This window comes from Meles meles, chromosome 8 (genome assembly GCF_922984935.1).
Source record: "Meles meles chromosome 8, mMelMel3.1 paternal haplotype, whole genome shotgun sequence".
Taxonomy (NCBI): domain Eukaryota; kingdom Metazoa; phylum Chordata; class Mammalia; order Carnivora; family Mustelidae; genus Meles; species Meles meles.
In genome coordinates, this window is record NC_060073.1 from 80,270,173 (window position 1) to 80,288,218 (window position 18,046).

The following is an 18,046-nucleotide window of genomic DNA, read 5'->3' on the forward strand; positions in this document are numbered from 1 at the left end:
GCTTTATTTCTTTTTAAGATTCCACATATAAGTGAAATCATACAGTATTTGTCTTCTCTAATTTATTTTACTTAACATGATATCCTCTAGGTCCATCTCCGTTGTCACAATGACAAGATCTCATTCTTCTTTATGACGAGTAATATTTCATTGTATATATACATACCACATCTTCTTTATCCATTCATCTGTCAATGGACACTTAGGTTGCTTCTATATCTTGGTTATTGTAAATAATTCTGCAATAAACAAGGAGTGCGTAGATCTTTTCAAATTAGTGTTTTCTAAAATATAACTTTATATAATTACATTTAAAAATCATAGGTCCTAAATTTTTGTGTCTATCACTCTATCAACCTATTGTGTCTACCACTCTATTGTTTGGACATTTAGGTTTTTTCAGTTTTTCATTTTATACATAACTGTTGTAATAATTATTCATGTCCTCTTAAAAATTCTTTTTCCCTTTATCCTGATTTTATACCTTTCATTTTTCTTCCTTTCTAGGCTAAGTTCATCTTAAAATTTTTTTCAGTTCTCATTTCTCAAGTTAATTTCTCAGTTTTAATGTAATAAATCAAGTCAAGTCAACAAACATTTGTTGACTAGGTATGTCCCTTCCCTACTTAAAAATATTTACACTGTGAAATAGTCAATAATCTCTTGAGTCAAGATTCAAACTTTTCCAGATTTAATATAAAAATTTCCAGTTAATAAATGCACACTAGAAGAGATCCTACATGTGACCAAGTTCCAGCCACCACCATGTTTATGGAACTCTCTAACCACTGGCTACTTAAAAAATGGTGCTGTGGGCCAGTGGCTAAAATCAGACAGACTAAATTTTAAAATAGTCAAGAAATATAACACCCCAAACCACCTGGTGTTGGGTAAAGCCTTCACTATTCTTATAAATCTAAAATCTCAACCTTCTAAAAATTCTTGCTATCACCTTTTTTGTATGTTTATTAGGATACCACACCAAAAGTATAGTGGGTAGGGAGTACAACTTTTTTTCTCTATTGAAATGACGTCTTGTTTGCACTTGAACTCCCAGTGTCTTTCAAACTCATACACAGGAATTTCCTTCCTCATTTCCACTCTACTTCTAACCAATAAACAAACTCACCCTTGTTTATCCCCCTTGCGGCCTGGTGCTCTGTTTGAGCCCCGCACTTCCTGATCAGCTGCTGACCAACAGGAACTGGTCATGTGTCTCAGTTTCCTTGCTAGGGTTTCTATCCTTATTCTACTTTGGGGCCCTGATTCTTTTGGTGGTTAAATTCTGTTCTTCATTGCCCCAATGTACATCTTCCCAAATGGAGTCCTGTACAGGGTTTTTCATGCCAGCATTATGTATAACAGTGAATAACTGAGACCATCTAAATGTCAAATACGGGGATGTTCTAAAAAATTATTATATGAGGGCTGCCCGAGTGGCTCAGTTGGTTAAGCATCTGCCTTTGGTTCAGGTCACAGTCTTGGGGTGCTGGGATCATGAGTCGTCCACTTCTCCATCTCCCTCCGCCTCTCCTTCTGCTTGCACACACTCTCTCTTTCTCTCAAATAAAATCTTAAAAAAATAAAAAATTATAAAAAATGATTATATGATACAGCTTTTGTTTTAATTCAGTAAGCATTTTATTAAAATAAAAACTCTTTGAAAACCATAGTTAAAAGGACACTTTTTCAAAGTGATAAAAATTTATAGCCATCTTAAATCAATAGCCATTTTAATACTTTTCTTCAAGATTTTATCTTTAGGTAATCGCTACACCAATGTGGGGTTTGAATGTACAACCTTGAGATCAAGTTGTGTGCTCCAACGGAGCCAGCCAGGCCCCCCATTTTAATACTTGATGAAATACACTAGAAGTGTCCCTTCTATGATCAGAAATTTTTTTTAAAAAATTCTTTTTTCCTAGAGATGCTTGCATCTTGTTCATTTTTAGTTTTCATTTTATATGCTTCTGGCCCAAGAAGTCCTTGAATTTTCTAAGTTCAGGCTGAAGAAGTTTCTGTAGGATAACTTGATGTCATAGGGCTTGCATCCTACTCCCTAATCTAGCCAAGGAGTCATGGCAGAAGTATCTGGGAGCCACACAGATGATAAGATTAGAAGTAGAAAATAAAAAGTCCAAATGATTGGGAAAACTATTAGTTGCCCAAGATGGGACAACATTTTTTTGGAAAGACAGCATTTTCATCTTACTTTTAAAGAAATGTATCCACTGGTTTCTCTTATTAACATATTATTAGTTTTACAACTAAAATATTTGTAAAGATAAAAATTATGCAGTAAGAAGGGCTTCTTGTTGTTGTTGTTGTTATTGTTTAATAACCATAGTATCACATTACAAGTATCTGAGAGCCTACTGTTGTTGGGGGGGCAGTGGTCGGGGTCTATCAGGCAGATGACCTCGCTGGTACTGATCAAGTAATTCTGGATCGAGTGGCTGCAGGTCACATTCCGGGGAGAGGCAGACACTGCAATGAGGTTCGATGTGAAGTCTTGGTTTGCTGATGTGGGGCTCAGACACAAGTGACTCCATGTTGGGCTTGTTGTGGTTTGTTTTTAACAATCTTAACACCACACAAGTACAACTGAGGCCTCCTGTGCCACCCAGTGTGACATAACATGAAGTATACAGCCTTCCAGGAATATCCTTATCAAAAGAGTGGAGTGTACTCAAGCCCAGGTAACTAACTTCCTTTCATAGGAAATGAAGATGGGGATGGGGAACAAGTTAAATGACACCACAGGGAGGAAAAGGCAAGTCCAGAATGTGCAACACAGCACAGAACAGCTGACCTAATTTCTGTGCAAGTCAATTAATTATGCAGTTTAAACGTCGTGGGGAACTACTTGAGATAAAGAGAGACTGAACAGATCCAACAACAAAGTGTAATGTTCAGACCTTGTTTACATAACTGATTCAAACAATGCCTACTAAAAAAGATAACTTGGAGACAACTGAGAAAATTTTAACTTTAATTTTAAACATTTAATTTAAAAAATCTGGACTGTTTTAGAAAGAGTTTAAAAAAATTTTGTCACATTTGTGGTCTGATAATAGCATTGTGGTTATGTAAGAGAATGTCTATATATTTTTAAGATGAATGCTGGATTATATAGGAGTAAACTGACATAACTTAGAGGATTTATTTTAAAACAAATCAGAAATAAAAGCAAGGGGTTTACAAGTGTTGGGTCCCCAATGTTGGGTCCCCCAATAATGGGTCCGTGATTAAAGGAGTGAGACTGATACAAAGCGAAGGTCAAGTGAAGCTTTATTTCGTGCCAAGCATCAAGAATCAAACCGACTGTCAAACGGACTGGTCGGGGCGGCCCCTTACAGAGAGGGTGACCTCTCTCTGTTTCACAGACTAGCTTTTATAGAGCAAAGGCCATGTGGTTGGGCCTGGCCATGCACAGGTGGCCAATGAGATTGTAACACACAGAGAAAGCTGCACAGTCATGCTAAGTGACCAACTGAATTACAATTTACCCTAGTAGACATTTGAATCAGCCTATCACCTTGGTCAGAATTGGTGCCCAAAAGGTGCCCAAAAGGCGGGGCCCATACTCCTTGGTAGCTAGGAGACGGTATGTGCCCCCACTGATTGAATATCTCCACCTGGAATGACCCACCCTTGTACTTGGACTTTGTTACCTGCGACTGGTTTCCGGGACTTGTTTTTAAGTAAGTTCCCCTGGGTGGCGGTCGGGAGGGGGGCGAGCAGGGTCAATTTAAGTTTTACTGCATAAACAACAAAATGGCAGTTCAACCAGGGTGGGTCCGCTCTGACTGAATAGGACCTTACACAAGAAGCTCGTGGGGGTGGGGCACCTGGGTGGCTCAGTGGTTTAAGCCGCTGCCTTCGGCTTAGGTCATGATCTCAGAGTCCTGGGATCGAGTCCCACGTCAGGCTCTCTGCTCTGAAGGGAGCCTGCTTCCCTCTCACTCTCTCTGCCTGCCTCTCTGCCTACTTGTGATCTCTCTCTGTCAAATAAATAAATAAAATCTTTAAAAAAAAAAAAGAAGCACGTGGGGGATCTTAACAATTGTTGAATCTTGAAGGGAATTGGGGGTTCACCCTCTTATTTCTACTTTTTTGTATGTTTAAAGTTTTTCATAATAAGTTCTTTTCAGGAAAAGAATTTATTTATTCATCAAAAATAAAAAAAATCAAAAAGATTTATTCATGGAGATAATAGGAAGGTTGAGGATATTCCTTCCTTGGTAGTCTTTATTTACTGAAAAACAAAGCAGGGATGCCTGGGTGGCTCAGTTAGTTAAGTAACTGCCTTCAGCTCAAGTCATGATCCCAGGGTCTGGGGATTGAGTCCCACATTGGGCTGCCTGCTCAGCAGGGAGCCTGCTTCTCCCTCTGCCTGCTCTGCCTGCTGCCCCCCCCCCCCCCCGGCTTGTGCTCTCTCTCTGACAAATAAATGAATAAATCTCAAAAAAAACCAAAAACAAAAACAAAACAAAGCAAACATAGGAGTTAGACCCCCTCTCTAGAACTCTTCAGCTCGTAAAGATATTCCTTCCTCCAAGAACTGCCCACCACCCCATCACTAATTCTCTGCCCACCCCCCAACCCAATCCACTGACCACCACCACTCAGGGTTCTGTTCTAGACCACAGCTAATTTTACCAGGGCATACAAAGCCCAAGATGTCCCAGTTGGATTCTTGCTGCCAAAGATTTAAAATTCAAAATCTGCCCATCAGACTCTGCTGCTAGAGAATTCTGGAACTAGGGAATACTATATTCTACCAAGAGACGTGGAGAAATACAGAAGGCTGATCTAGGAGGGTGCGAGTAGGACTGTGAAGAAGAAAATGAAGCAGGTACAGCACTCCAACAGCTTCCTTGCCCAGAGGGCTAGCTGCAGTCCTCCTCTTGGGCTCTAAGAGACCCACTTCTCATGTGGTAGTAAATTATGTCCAAGTGAGCACTCTAACCTGGGCCAGCCTTGGGTAGAGATGCCAAGGGCTTAGCTGCCAGTGAGTGACAGATGAGAGCCTGGCAAATGCTGGGGGTGGAGGACGTTGCTGGAGACTGTCCCTCGGGGCGGTGGGGGGGGGGGGGGCTTTGGCCTCACAGAAGAGTAAAGACCCTCATTATCATTTCAGGAACATTCTGCCAAATAATTGTTTAACTTAATTAGCTTTTTTTTACTATTTTTCATAAAACCCTTTATAAAACAAAGAGGGTCTCGGGGCACCTGGGTGGCCCTGTCGGTTGGGCCACTGACTCTTGATTTCAGCTCCAGTCTATGATCTCAGGGTTGTGAGTTTGAGGCCCACGTCGGGGTCCATGCTGGGCGTGCAATGAAACCTAGTTAAAAATAAAAATAACAAATAAATAAGTAAATAAGTGTTTAAAAAAGGGGGGGTTTCTATGAGGCTCAGGTCTCACATGAACACAAATTGTGTCCCCGACCCTGCCTTTTTTTCTGGTAAAGCTGCCTCTCGTAAGTTATCACCGTAAGTAAAAGAACCCTTACTATGATTGGGAGGGAGACAAACCATAAATGACTCTTAATCTCACAAAACAAACTGGGGGTTGCTGGGGGGAGGTGGGATTGGGAGAGGGGGAGCGGGCTATGGACATTGGGGAGGGGAGGCGAACCATAAGAGACTATGTACTCTGAAAAACAACCTGAGGGTTTTGAAGGGTCAGGGGTGGGAGGTTGGGGCAACCTGAGGGTTTTGAAGGGTCAGGGGTGGGAGGTTGGGGGAACAGGTGGTGGGTAATGGGGAGGGCACGTTTTGCATGGAGCACTGGGTGTTGTGCAAAAAGAATGAATACTGTTACACTGAAAAAATAAATAAAATGAAAAAAAAGAAAAAAAAAAAGAACCCTTACTAATAAATGGTTTTAGTTTTGCCTGGCCTAATTATAGTGCTTGGTTGGAGCACGTGTGTGTGGGCTAAACAGCTTCCTTCTGGTTTATAATTCCACATCTCTGTAACTAAGAGAGAGGGAGAGTGGAAACTACCTTGTGGAGAGACTCATGTCTATCCCCTTTCCCCAATGGAAACGGGCTTTCCTTTCACTTGAAAAACTTCCTTGACGGTGTGACAAACTTTGTCTAATGAATTCTACATGGAAAGGAGAGAGTTGTAAAGACAGGCAGCCTAAAAGAACCTTCCAGTCTGACCATGTCCCTTGATTCGTGCAGAGGTGGCAAAAAGCAATTGAGGTTAATTGTTCTAGAAGCCAATGCACAGGGTTACTGAAGAACAACACATCTCAGGTTCTGATATCAGCCTTTGAACTCTTTACGTCTGGACTTGCTTTAAGTCTGGACTTGCTCTTTAAGTCCAGACTTGCTCTAAAAGTGTGATTCAACAGGGTGGATTGAGTGGGATAGCTAGTGAGTCCTCCAAGGACAGAAATGTTTGTCTGTTTGCTGAGCAGGGAGCCTGATGTAAGACTCAAACCCAGGACCCTGACATCATGACCTGAGCCAAAGGCAGATGCTTAACTAACTGAGCCACCCAGGTGCTCCTTTTTGTAAGTTTTATAAGCCCAAACAAGGTCTGACCCTAATGTAGCCTTTAACTGTTAATATAGGACAATTCTCAGTCCTGTATTGTTTGGAAAAACAAACAAACCAACCAACCAACCCATAGCTCTACAAGCTGTTAATGACAAAGCTATCATGCCAAAGTATATCCAAGTAAAGAAAAACTAAAGCATTTCATCTTTCAAAGAAACACAGCAAATCCTGGGGCTGTCATATCAAAATCTTCAGACAAAAATCCCCATCACTCTTTTTCAAACCGTGGATGGGGAAATGGGCTAGAAAGCTTCAGGGGAGCTGAGAGGCAAAAGAGCTGTTCCGTGGTGGAAGGAAGGAGCTGGGGACTCTGTGAAGAGGGGTCAGACAGCATCTACCACTTTCACTCACATCTAATCTCTCTTCTCTAAGAGTCGCTGGTATTTCCTTGCTGTCTTGGATGATCCAGGAAAGGACGTCTTTGCACAGTGAGCTCACTGGAGAAGGAAGCTTCCTTTTGATGCTGAGCCCAGTGGTATGTGGTATGCTTAGATAGTTGGGGTCATGCTTTTTCACCTGTCTCTTTTTCTTCCAAGACCAAACATTTGTGGAATTGCACTGAACATCACCAAGTGTAAGGACAGACCAAAGGTTCTTTCCAGAACTGCTGAAAATATTCCCATTATAACCAGCATTACTGATGTGATTTCACCCTTTGGTGTCATGCGAGACTTCTGGGCTGTGGCATATTTGACCACAGGAAGCTTGACCTGGAATCATGAATATCTAGCTATCTTACTTCTTCAGGAATTTTTCTTCCCTTGGCCTCTGAGCAACATCCACTTTATCTTCCCTTTCCCACACTTCTCCAAAATCATTTGTATGTCACTGATGTAGTTCGCTTTCACCCAACAAGTATTTCTTAATATTGCAAGTGCCTCAAACCCTTTTTTAGGGGTAGAATCACAGGAATGGAAGGATGGAACCCAGTCTGACGCCCATTCTGTTTTGATAGACTGCTTGAGATGGAAAATGCACCTTCTCTCCATTTTTTTTCATGAAGTATGCACTGGGGCTATGTGAGAAGTAGGGTCAGGACAAGATAGGGAGGGGGGCAGGTAGTCAGGAGCCCTTCTCCCATCTGCAGGTGCCTTCCATCTGGGGTGCCTCCACGAGTTAAGGTCTGGTCCCCAATAAGGGTCTGGTTGCCTTGAGTATAGCCACACGTAAGTACTAACGTGGGGCAGGTCCCACAGTAAACCCAGTTCAGAGATGTTTGAGTTTCTGAAACTGTAGGATTTGTCCTAACTCACTTGACTAAAGACCCAAGTACACTTGGGTTGGAAGTAGAAGGACAGCGCTGGTGAACCTGAAGGGGATTGGGGGAGGCCAGTATGATGCTATAATATTTACCCTATGCTGTGCTATATTATTTATCTCTTTTAAAAAAAGATTTTTAGGGACACCTGGGTGGCTCAGTTGGTTAAGCGGCTGCCTTCAGCTCAGGTCATGATCCCAGCGTCCTGGGATGGAGTCCCACATCGGGCTCCATGCTCAGCAGGGAGCCTGCCTCTCTCTCTGTCTCTGACTGCCACTCTGTCTGCCTGTGCTCGCTCTTGCTCTTTCTCTCTCTCTCTGAAAATAAATAAATAAAAATCTTTAATAAAAAAAAATAAAAAAAGATTTTTATTCTTACATTCTCTCTACACCCAACCAGGGGCTCGAACTCACAACCCCGAGATCAAGTCATGCAATCCACCAACTGAGTCAGTCAGGAGTCCCTAGAGTCCAAAGTCTTTTGCACAATCTTCACGAGTGTAGAAATGGTATTGTTTCCTATGTGTCTCATGAAATGTAAAATTAAGTGTGATGTTCATTCATTCACTCATTTACCTATTCATTTATTTCACAAATACTTATTAAGCATCTCATATGTACCAGGCGCTACACACTGTGATATTAAAATATTTATTTACATGTTAAAATAATTTTTTTGTGTACATTTTATATTCTATAACTTTCACATGTGACTACAAATAATCTCTATTTTAGGAGAAAGTCGTTTAACAGGAAAAATGCAAAGGTAAATCTTCCAAATATTTATTTATTTACTTACTTAATTTTTTAAAAAAGATTTATTTATTTATTTGACAGAGAGAGAGATCACAAGTAGGCAGAGAGGCAGGCAGAGAGGGTGGGGAAAGCAGACTCCCTGCTTAGCAGAGAGCCTGATGTGGGACTCAATCGCAGGATCCTGAGACCATGACGGGAGCCGAAGGCAGAAGCTTAACCCACTGAGCCACCCAGGCACCCCAAATATTTAAAGAATCGTGTAAATATTTCTGACTTCCATTAAAATTTCACTATGTACATTTTTCTGAATATCCAAACTCTTTGTATTACCTTGCAGTTAGATAAGTGTCTAAGAAAAACTAGAGTGCATAAAGAGTAAACACCTTAAGTACATAAGTTCTCATATTGACTATTCCTAACAATGTCTTTCAGGGCCAGGAGATTTTTGCACTTGCATAAAAAGGAAAGACCTTGTAAGTTGGTTTTTGTTTTTCTACTCATGATTGAATAGGGCAACAAACCATAAATTGTGGATTGTTATTGAATTTATGTAATGCTTATAATTTTTTAAAGACATTATTTATTTGACAGAGAAAGAGGCAGTGAGAGAGGGAACATAAGCAGGGGGCGTGGGAGAGGGAGAAGCAGGCTTCCCGCTGAGCAGAGAGCCCCATGAAGGGCTTGATCTCAGGACTCTGAGATCAGGACCTAGAAGGCAGATGCTTAATGACTAAGCCACCAAGGCACCCCATGTAATTCTTAAAATTTTTAACTAACAACCATTTCCACACTCAACTGCCCCATTATGCATGGTTGAAATATTGTACCTTACAAAGGACACAATCTCCACCTATTTGCATCCGTGTTAGCCTTTCCAACCACACCCGCTTGTAGAGGGCAGCTCATTCCCCCGTAAGTACATAATCCAGGGAGGAACTCTGAATTGCCCTCCTGTCTCTTCAAGTTAAAAAAAAAAAAAAAAATGGAAAGTATACTCAGCAGGTCAATGTTCAGCACAGAAATCTCAGATCCAACCACAAATAGCAACCCATCTGAGGGCAGCCTCATGGAGCCTAGCTAACAGCTGGGAGCCTAAGGCAGTCAAAATGTGGTCCTGGTTCCCAAAGAAGTATCAGATCTTTAGGGGCAATACCATTTTTCTTTCAGTGCCCTCAGTTCTTGGCCACTTCGACGAATGAAAAGGTAGACCAGATAGAGTGGTGGGCAGCAAGGCTTATTGAATGATAGTATAAAGCCCCTAAAGAGAGAGGGGATTAGAGGGGGTTGCTGCTGGAGCTTTTTAAAATTAATTTTTGAAGATTTTATTTGACATTGAAAGAGAGAAAGTGCACAAGCAGGGAGAACAGCAGAGGGAGAAAGAGAAGCAGACTCCCCACTGAGCAGGAAGCCTGATGTGGGCTCGACCCCAGGACCCTGGGATCATGACCTGAGCTGAAGACAGATGCTTAACCAACTGAGCCACCCAGACATGTCACGACTGGCATTTCTAAGTCTAGGGGTTTTTATGGGCTTGTTGGCGGGCTGTTTTCATCTGATCAGGCCTCCGTGCATGTCACCCCATTGGGTTTTTGTCATCTATCTACCGTGTGGGAAAGGGTGGACGGCTCCTTCCAGGGTGGTGTAAAATCCTTTTAAGGGGGTTTCCTCTTAGCGTGGGGACCCATTGTCCATGCCTGCCTTTCTTCCAACTACCCTTCATCAAAATGTCTCTGGTGAGGAGCACCAGGACAGCTTACAATGAACTATTTCCCTGAGGAAGAGCAAAGAATGAGTTAGACTTTTAGCAACTTGAGTTGTCTTTGGCTTTGGCCTCAGAGAATTCTGATACTAAATTTTGGAACTGAATAGATCATCCTTGGACAAATGGAGAAGTGATGACTCATTCAGCTAGAGAACAGGCACTTTGAGTTACGGACCTCTCTTCTGCCTTGTTTTAGCAATCCTCAGGGGCCCAAAGCCCTTCTTTATACCTGACCTTGTCTCCATGCTTGCAACTGAAAGCCATTCCTCCTATGGGACATTCTGTGGAAACTAAAAGGGCTCTAAATCTACAAAAAATATTTGTTTATTGTTACCAAATTTAGAAGAATCCAAGAATTCTCCATTTTTTTTTGAATTCTTAAAATTCCAAGGTGATTTAGAGTTCATTTAGAATGACAATTCTTTTTGTATGGCTGATAGATATGTTGTTTTGGCCTGCCCACCAACTGTCCCATCTTCAGATAACAGCACTCGATTTTTTACTTTGGGGAACTACCCTCCCCTATTGTTAGTCAAAAAGGTTTAGATAAACTTGTCCTGAAGCTGCTGACCTCAGTGATTGTTTCAAGAATGAGCACTTGGTCCAGGTCAGGCCAATGGGAGTCCTGCTAATTTGATGGAGTTTTTGATGCTTGTCATCAAGGTTCTAATTCATGTGTAGCATTTACCCCTGAAAGCTTAAGGGGCTTCTTAATGTCACAGCAAATAATTCATGTAGCCATTTTTTTTTCCCTGATATTTACACCCTTTCTAGGGTGTAAGATACCAACAGATTGTTGTAAGATACCAAGAGAGATACCAACAGATTATTTCAGCAATATGAGCCCTCATTCATTCAACAAGAATTCATTGAGATGATGGATACTACTCCATGCCTGGTTCTGTGCTAGGGATGGAGTTATGAATGAAATGTGATCCCTGCCCCCATGGTATTCTGGGAGACGCATATATATATATATGGAGCGTATAGGAGGGTCATGGAATCTACCCTAGATTTGTGCATATGGGAAGTCTTCCTGAGGAAAAGGCCCAGCCTCTTAGCTATCTTTGTTCTCCTTTAGTTTTAATTTAATCTCATTCTCCCATCTACTATTTTAGTTCAGGCATTTTGTTTCATATCTGAATTATAGCAATAACTTTCCAAGTGGATTAGATATTTCTGCTCTTATCCTGGTCCCTAATACCCAATTCATCCTTTACTGATGAAAGAATGATTTTTTTTTTAAACTCAGAAACATTTTACTAGGGGCACCTGGGTGGCTCAGTGGGTTAAAGCCTCTGCCTTCGGCTCAGGTCATGATCCCAGGGTCCTGGGATGGAGCCCCACATTGAGCTCTTTGCTCTGTAGGGAGCCTGCTTTCTCCTCTCTCTCTCTCTGCCTGCCTCTCTGTCTACTTGTGATCCCTGTTAAAAAAATAAATAAATAAAATCTTTAAAAAAAATTTACTAAAAAAAAACAAAAACAAAAACCCAAAACCCAAAACATTTTACTAAAGTGTAAGATACAGACACAAAGGTACATATGTAAGTCTACAGTTTAATGAATTTACTCAATAGAACACACCCATTAACCAGTGTGTCTGTCAATAAACAGGGCTAGCATACCAAAGCCTATCTTATGTCAACTTCCAAATACTCTGCACCCCTCACAATGAGCTTGTACAAATACTAATCCCATTAATTGCTCCCTTCCTTTGTTAAAGCCTTTTGAAGACTCTCTCCAGCCTTCAGGCGAAAACCCCCATCTCCTTAGTCAAACTAAACTGTAGTGACTTCTAACCAACCATCCTCATCCTCACTGTCTGGCCGTTGGTATGCTGCCCCTTCTGTTTACACTAACATTTCAGCCCGCTTCCTGATTTCAATGGTCCCTAATTACTCCAGGAGCCACCTTCTCAAAGCCTTCTAGGATTCCTTCCCTCTGTTTCAGATTCTTGAAGGTAGAAATAGTATTTTTTATTCCAGTTTCCCAACTGGTTACATAAATAAATAATAATACTCTATACCTTTTTTTAAAGGATTTTATTTATTTATTTGACAGAGAGAGAGATCACAAGTAGGCAGAGAGGCAGGCAGAGAGAGTGAGAGGGAAGCAGGCTCCCCGCCGAGCAGAGAGCCTGATGTGGGACTCGATCCCAGGACCCTGAGATCATGACCTGAGCGGAAGGCAGCGGCTTAAACCACTGAGCCACCCAGGCACCCGAATACTCTATTCCTTTAAAATAAGAACAAACCATGACCCAGGGAGTAAATGAATCACTTGGTTGTAGAGAAGTCATGATGGGTTTTTATCAATCCAACTACACCCTCTTCTAGGTATCCCTTCCCTTAACATCAAGATAAGACTAAACAGAGAGTTGTATCCTTCACCCTATAAGTAGAGACAATGGAAACTGATGTTCTTGAGATGACTCTGACAATAGAGTTTGACAGAAAAGGTAAGAGAGAGAACATAAGCATGGGGAGCGGGAGAGGGAGAAGCTCTCCCCAGGATGCTGGGATCATGACCTGATCTGAAGGCAGCCACTTAACTGACTGAGCCACCTAGGTGCCCTGGTTTTTTTTTTTTGTTTGTTTGTTTGTTTTTTTTTTATTAAAAGTGTAAGAGTAGAAGTGAAATTCCTAATTTCAATGACAATTGGCTTAAGTAGCTTGAAAATGATTCTGTGAAATTAAAAAAACAAAACACACAAGTAAGGTTTTAGTGTGTAAGAAAGGGTCACTACATTGATGGGTATAGTTAAAACTGTCACTGTGGGCCAGGAGGCAAGGCACATGAAACCATCTTTACAGAAGCTTTCACAATCTGTACTTGATTTTTTAAAAAAGATTTACTATTTATTTGTGGGGGGGAGGGGGCAAAGGGAGAGGGAGATACAGTCTTAAGCAGACTCCCAGCTGAGCCCAGAGCCCATCTGGGTGTGTGTGTGTGTGTGGGGGGGAGGTTGGGGGGGGCTGGATCTCAAGGCCCTGAAATCACAACCCTGAGATCAAGGACCTGAGTTCAAACCAGGAGTCTGATGCTTAACCCACTGTGCCACCCAGGTGCCCCTACAATCTGTACCTGACTTTTAATGAGAAAGTTCTTCCTAGGAAATTCTAATGGCAAATCCAGGTTTATCTTCTGTATGCATAGCATCAATAACACCTGACAGGCTGGCCCCATTCTCAGCAAATCTATTTCTCCTAACATCCTATAACTTAATATGACACTGGGCTGGGGGAACCACCATGCACAGCTGTGTTCTACTACAAGTTCTCTCCCAGCTGCCACCTCTCCTTAGGTCAGCAGCCCACCTATGGCCTATTGGAATTTCACTGAATAAGAGTTTAATAACTTAAGTGAAGGCCTAAATTCTGGGTCTAAACCCAGAAATCCGGGCCCCTGAGTGGCTCAGTGGGTTAAAGCCTCTGCTTTAACCTAACCCTGATCCCAGGGTCCTGGGATCGAGCCCCACATCGGGCTCTTTGCTCTGTAGGGAGCCTGCTTCCTCCTCTCTCTCTCTCTGCCTGCCTCTCTGCCTGCTTGTGATCTCTGTCTGTCAAATAAATAAATAAAATCTTAAAAAAAAAAATAAACCCAGAAATCCAAATTCAAGCTGTAGGGGAAAAAACTGCTCAAGTGACTGTAGAAGTGGATGCCTGGGTTGTGACTCACTGATGCAGGAGGAATTGAGATCCTTATCTTTTACATCCTAAACTTGGGTGCTGTCGTAATTATCCTGGCCATCATTTTACAGTCCAGAGTGTTCTCCCATCCAAGTACTAACCAGGCCCGACCCTGCTTAGCTTCCGAGATCAGACCAGATCGGGCGCGTTCAGGGTGGTATGGCGGTAGACCAGAGTGTTCTGTGTGATCTTCATGAGTACAGAAATTCGGTCGTTTCTTCCGTGCTTAGACAAATGAATAGTGCTGTTCATTCATTCCTTTCACTGAATAGGCAGGAAGTGCCTTGAGCACAAGGCCACAAGGGCCATACCTTTATCTTTGGCTTATGAGTTCTCCTATCCCCATACAAAGAATGCTATGGGCTAGCAGTCAGAAGTATTTCGAGGCGGAGGGAGGGAAAAGAATGTTTCGATTGCTCAGAAAATGTTTTATTCTTCCGATCCTCTCCTCGGGAGGCAGGCAAAGGAAACGTTCTTGTGACATCAGGGTTTAACTATCCTCCCTGGAAACTTGGTTTCACAAAATGCACTACCGCTCTGTGGGTCGCGCTGCCGGCCGGTCTCCGAGGGTCGCGAGGTCATGGTCACCGCCACGGTGGCCGCGCCTCAGCCCGCACGTCCCCGCGGCCTCTCGGGCTCCCTCCCTCCGGCAGGCGTCGCTGGCCACAGCAGGGCGGTGAGGAAGGAAGAGCACCCGATCTTCCGTCCCCGCCCCCCCCCCGGGGTCTCGGCACCCCCGGCCTTCCTTCCCCAGGAACCCGCGCCTGCTCTGCGGCTCTCCGCACGCGCCCAGCGATGAACCGAGTCCAGCGATGAACCGAGTCCCCCCTCTGCAAGGCGAGGCTGCAGGCCACCGCGACTGAAAGCCGGGGCTCAGCTGGGAGAGAGCCGCGGGCAGGCCCCGGCTCAAGGCCGGAGTGCTGGTCGCGCGCAGAAAGGCCCGGGACCCGGGGAGGCGGGATCCCGAGGAGCGGGTGAGCGGCCTGGGCCGCGCAGCTGGGCGTCCGGGAGCCCCGGACAGGGTGAGGCGGGCGGAGGCGCGGCAGGAAGGGCCCGCGGCAGCCGCGCGGGTCCGGCTGGGGGCATGGTGGAGGGGAGGGACGGGGCGGCGCCCTCCTGGTCTGCCCTGACGGCTCACCTCGCCCCGGCGGCGCGCCCTGCGGGAACTCGCGGGGAGGAGAGCCAGACCCGCGAGCCTCGGGATTCCGGGACCGCCCTCTCCCGCCCCAGGGCCAGTGGCGAGCGGCAACGACGGCTGGAGCCGCGGCGGCAGCATGAGAGCTGGTTCCGCCGCTCTCCGCCGGCGGACGCTGGGCGACAGGCGGCGGCAGTTCCTGCGCGCGCCATGGGGGCGCCGTGGGGCCGGGCGGCGGGTCGGGGCTTCGGGCGGCGCCGAGGACGGGGGCTTCCGCGGGGCGCTTTGGCGCTGGCCGCCGGCCTGCTGTGCACCGCTCTGGCAGCCTACTCCTGCTGGACTCGGCTGCCGCCGCTGCCCTGGGCATCCCCCGCCCCGCCAAGGCCGGTGGGCGTGCTGCTGTGGTGGGAACCCTTCGCGGGGCGCGACAGCGGCGCGCGGCGGCCCCCGGACTGCTGGCTGCGCTTCAACATCAGCGGCTGCCGCCTGCTCACCGACCGAGCGGCCTATGCGGAGGCCCAGGCGGTGCTCTTCCACCACCGGGACCTCGTAAAGGGCCCCCCCGACTGGCCCCCGCCCTGGGGCGTCCCGGCGCGCGGGACGGAGGAGCTGGAGTTGCGGGTGTTGGACGACCAGGCGGCGGCCGCGGCCGAAGTCCTGGCCACCTCGGGCCTCAGGCCCCCAGGCCAGCGCTGGGTGTGGATGAACTTCGAGTCGCCTTCCCACTCCCCAGGCTTGCGCAGCCTGGCGGGTAACCTCTTCAACTGGACCCTCTCCTACCGGGCCGACTCGGACATCTTCGTGCCTTACGGCTTCCTCTACCCCAGGGCCCATCCCAGCGACCAGCCCCTGGGCCTGGGCCCGCCGCTCGCCCGGAAACGGGGGCTGGTGTCCTGGGTGGTGAGCAACTGGGACGAGCGCCAGGCGCGGGTCCGCTACTACCACCAGCTGAGCCAGCACGTGGCGGTGGACGTGTTTGGCCGCAGTGGGCCTGGGCGGCCGGTGCCGGACGCCGGTCTCCTGCACACGGTGGCCCGCTACAAGTTCTACCTGGCCTTCGAGAACTCGCAGCACCTCGATTACATCACCGAGAAGTTCTGGCGCAACGCGCTGCTGACCGGGACCGTGCCGGTGGTGCTGGGCCCTGACCGTGCCAACTACGAGCGCTTCGTGCCCCGCGGTGCTTTCATCCACGTGGATGACTTCCCTAGTGCCTCCTCCCTGGCTGCCTACCTGCTCTTCCTCGACCGAAACCCGGCAGTCTACCGTCGCTACTTCAACTGGCGCCGGAGCTACGCCGTGCACATCACCTCCTTCTGGGACGAGCCCTGGTGCCGAGCCTGCCAGGCTGTGCAGACCGCCGGGGACCGGCCCAAGAGCATACGCAACTTGGCTCGCTGGTTTGAGCGGTGAGGCCACTCTCCTGTGCGTGTATCCCTGGGGAGGTCAGATCGGCATCTTTTTGAGCCTCAGCTGTGCATCTCCTGAACTCCTGAATCATGGGATGGAGTTTTCCAAACACCCATTTGTACTCTTTGGGGAAATGGTAGTTTCCGTATGGCCAATCAGTATTACTCAGCGCAGAGACTGGGTGGGAAGGATTCCTGGTTCTCATGGGGTTTTTGCATAAACAGCAGTTGGCCTCTGTCTGCTGTCCATGGGCATCAGTGTTTACCTGTGAAGAAGGGAGCCCTTCCTTACTGTGTAACTCGTGCAGAGGGGAAGAAATAGCTTATCTACCAGAAGCCTTTGAGTTAGTTGCTCTGGCTTTCCTCATCCGCCCCAGGCAATATTAGTGATCTGTGTGGACTCCAAATCCACACTTCCGTTTCACTGCGCCAATGGGCAGCAAGCTTCGGGTTTAGGAAGGCGCCTTGTTGTGGAACAGTGATAGGACTAGGCCACCAGTGGGTCCTCTTTGTTGAATTCTGAAAAGCCTCATCTCCTAAGAAGAAGGAAGATGAGAAGGAGGATCGCCCAAGAATCCATTGACTGTTCCTTAACAAGTCCTTTTTATTCTCCTGTTCTATGAATCCAAAGAAGATGCTAGATTTTCCTTGAAGGAGAGTTCAGATGAATCTATAGGTATACCTCACTTTTACAAATGTATTTTTGAAATGTATTTTTGGAAAGCTGCTTTTAGATCAAGTCCCAATCACTGTTTTAGGAGAGTTCAGTATTTAATGCAGCCCTATGGAGAATCCCTTTGCAATGTGAATGATCATCTAACTTATTTCCTCTGTGTCTCTGTTTTTCTATAACTTAAAATTTTTAAGAAGTGTATTGAAATTACAGATGTGAAAATAAAGTGGAAGCAATCTCTCCCCTCTTTCCAGAAAACCAGCCTGTGTTTACAAACAGAGGAGAAGGAAGCCATGGTGTCACTTTCCACAAAATTACTTGTTCTCATCTATTTCACTGGACCAAAATTTCAGCAGGAACACCAGTCCTCCTGTTTGCAGAACAAGGAAAGATTGTACTGCATTATGGAATCATGGAAGAGGGAAAAAGTGTCTGTTAATGCTAGTTTTTTTCCCCTTCCAGTCAGTTTTTGGTAAAATGTTTAGTTACTAGGGATGGAATTAAATTAGTTTCTGCAGTGAGCTTTGGGTTTTGTTAAAATCCAAATCTGCAACTTTTCTTAGGGCCAGCAGGTTCCCCTCCTGGTCTGCATGGTAGTCAAGTGCATCCTTACCTTCCTAGTGACCTTGACATAGTGTCCTGGGGCCAACTTTGAAAATACATGTATTGCCTCGGAAAGTTGTTGAATCAATAGCTTACTTAGTAGGTGTCCTCATGTGCCTGCTCTGTGCCAAACACTGGGCTGCAGGTGCCGGGAAAGACACAAAAATGTGTAAGGCAAGGAAGGTC

The 18,046-nt window shown here is 45.6% G+C and overlaps 1 protein-coding gene across 1 annotated transcript; it reads left to right on the plus strand.

Annotated features, from left to right (window-relative positions):
* The first annotated feature begins 14,979 nt into the window (after positions 1 to 14,979).
* FUT4 (fucosyltransferase 4) lies at positions 14,980 to 17,352 on the plus strand. The gene has a single exon (XM_046017818.1). It carries the CDS (start codon positions 15,125 to 15,127, stop codon positions 16,586 to 16,588), a length of 1,464 nt encoding a protein of 487 aa, XP_045873774.1. The 5' UTR covers positions 14,980 to 15,124; the 3' UTR covers positions 16,589 to 17,352.
* The last annotated feature ends 694 nt before the right edge of the window (positions 17,353 to 18,046 follow it).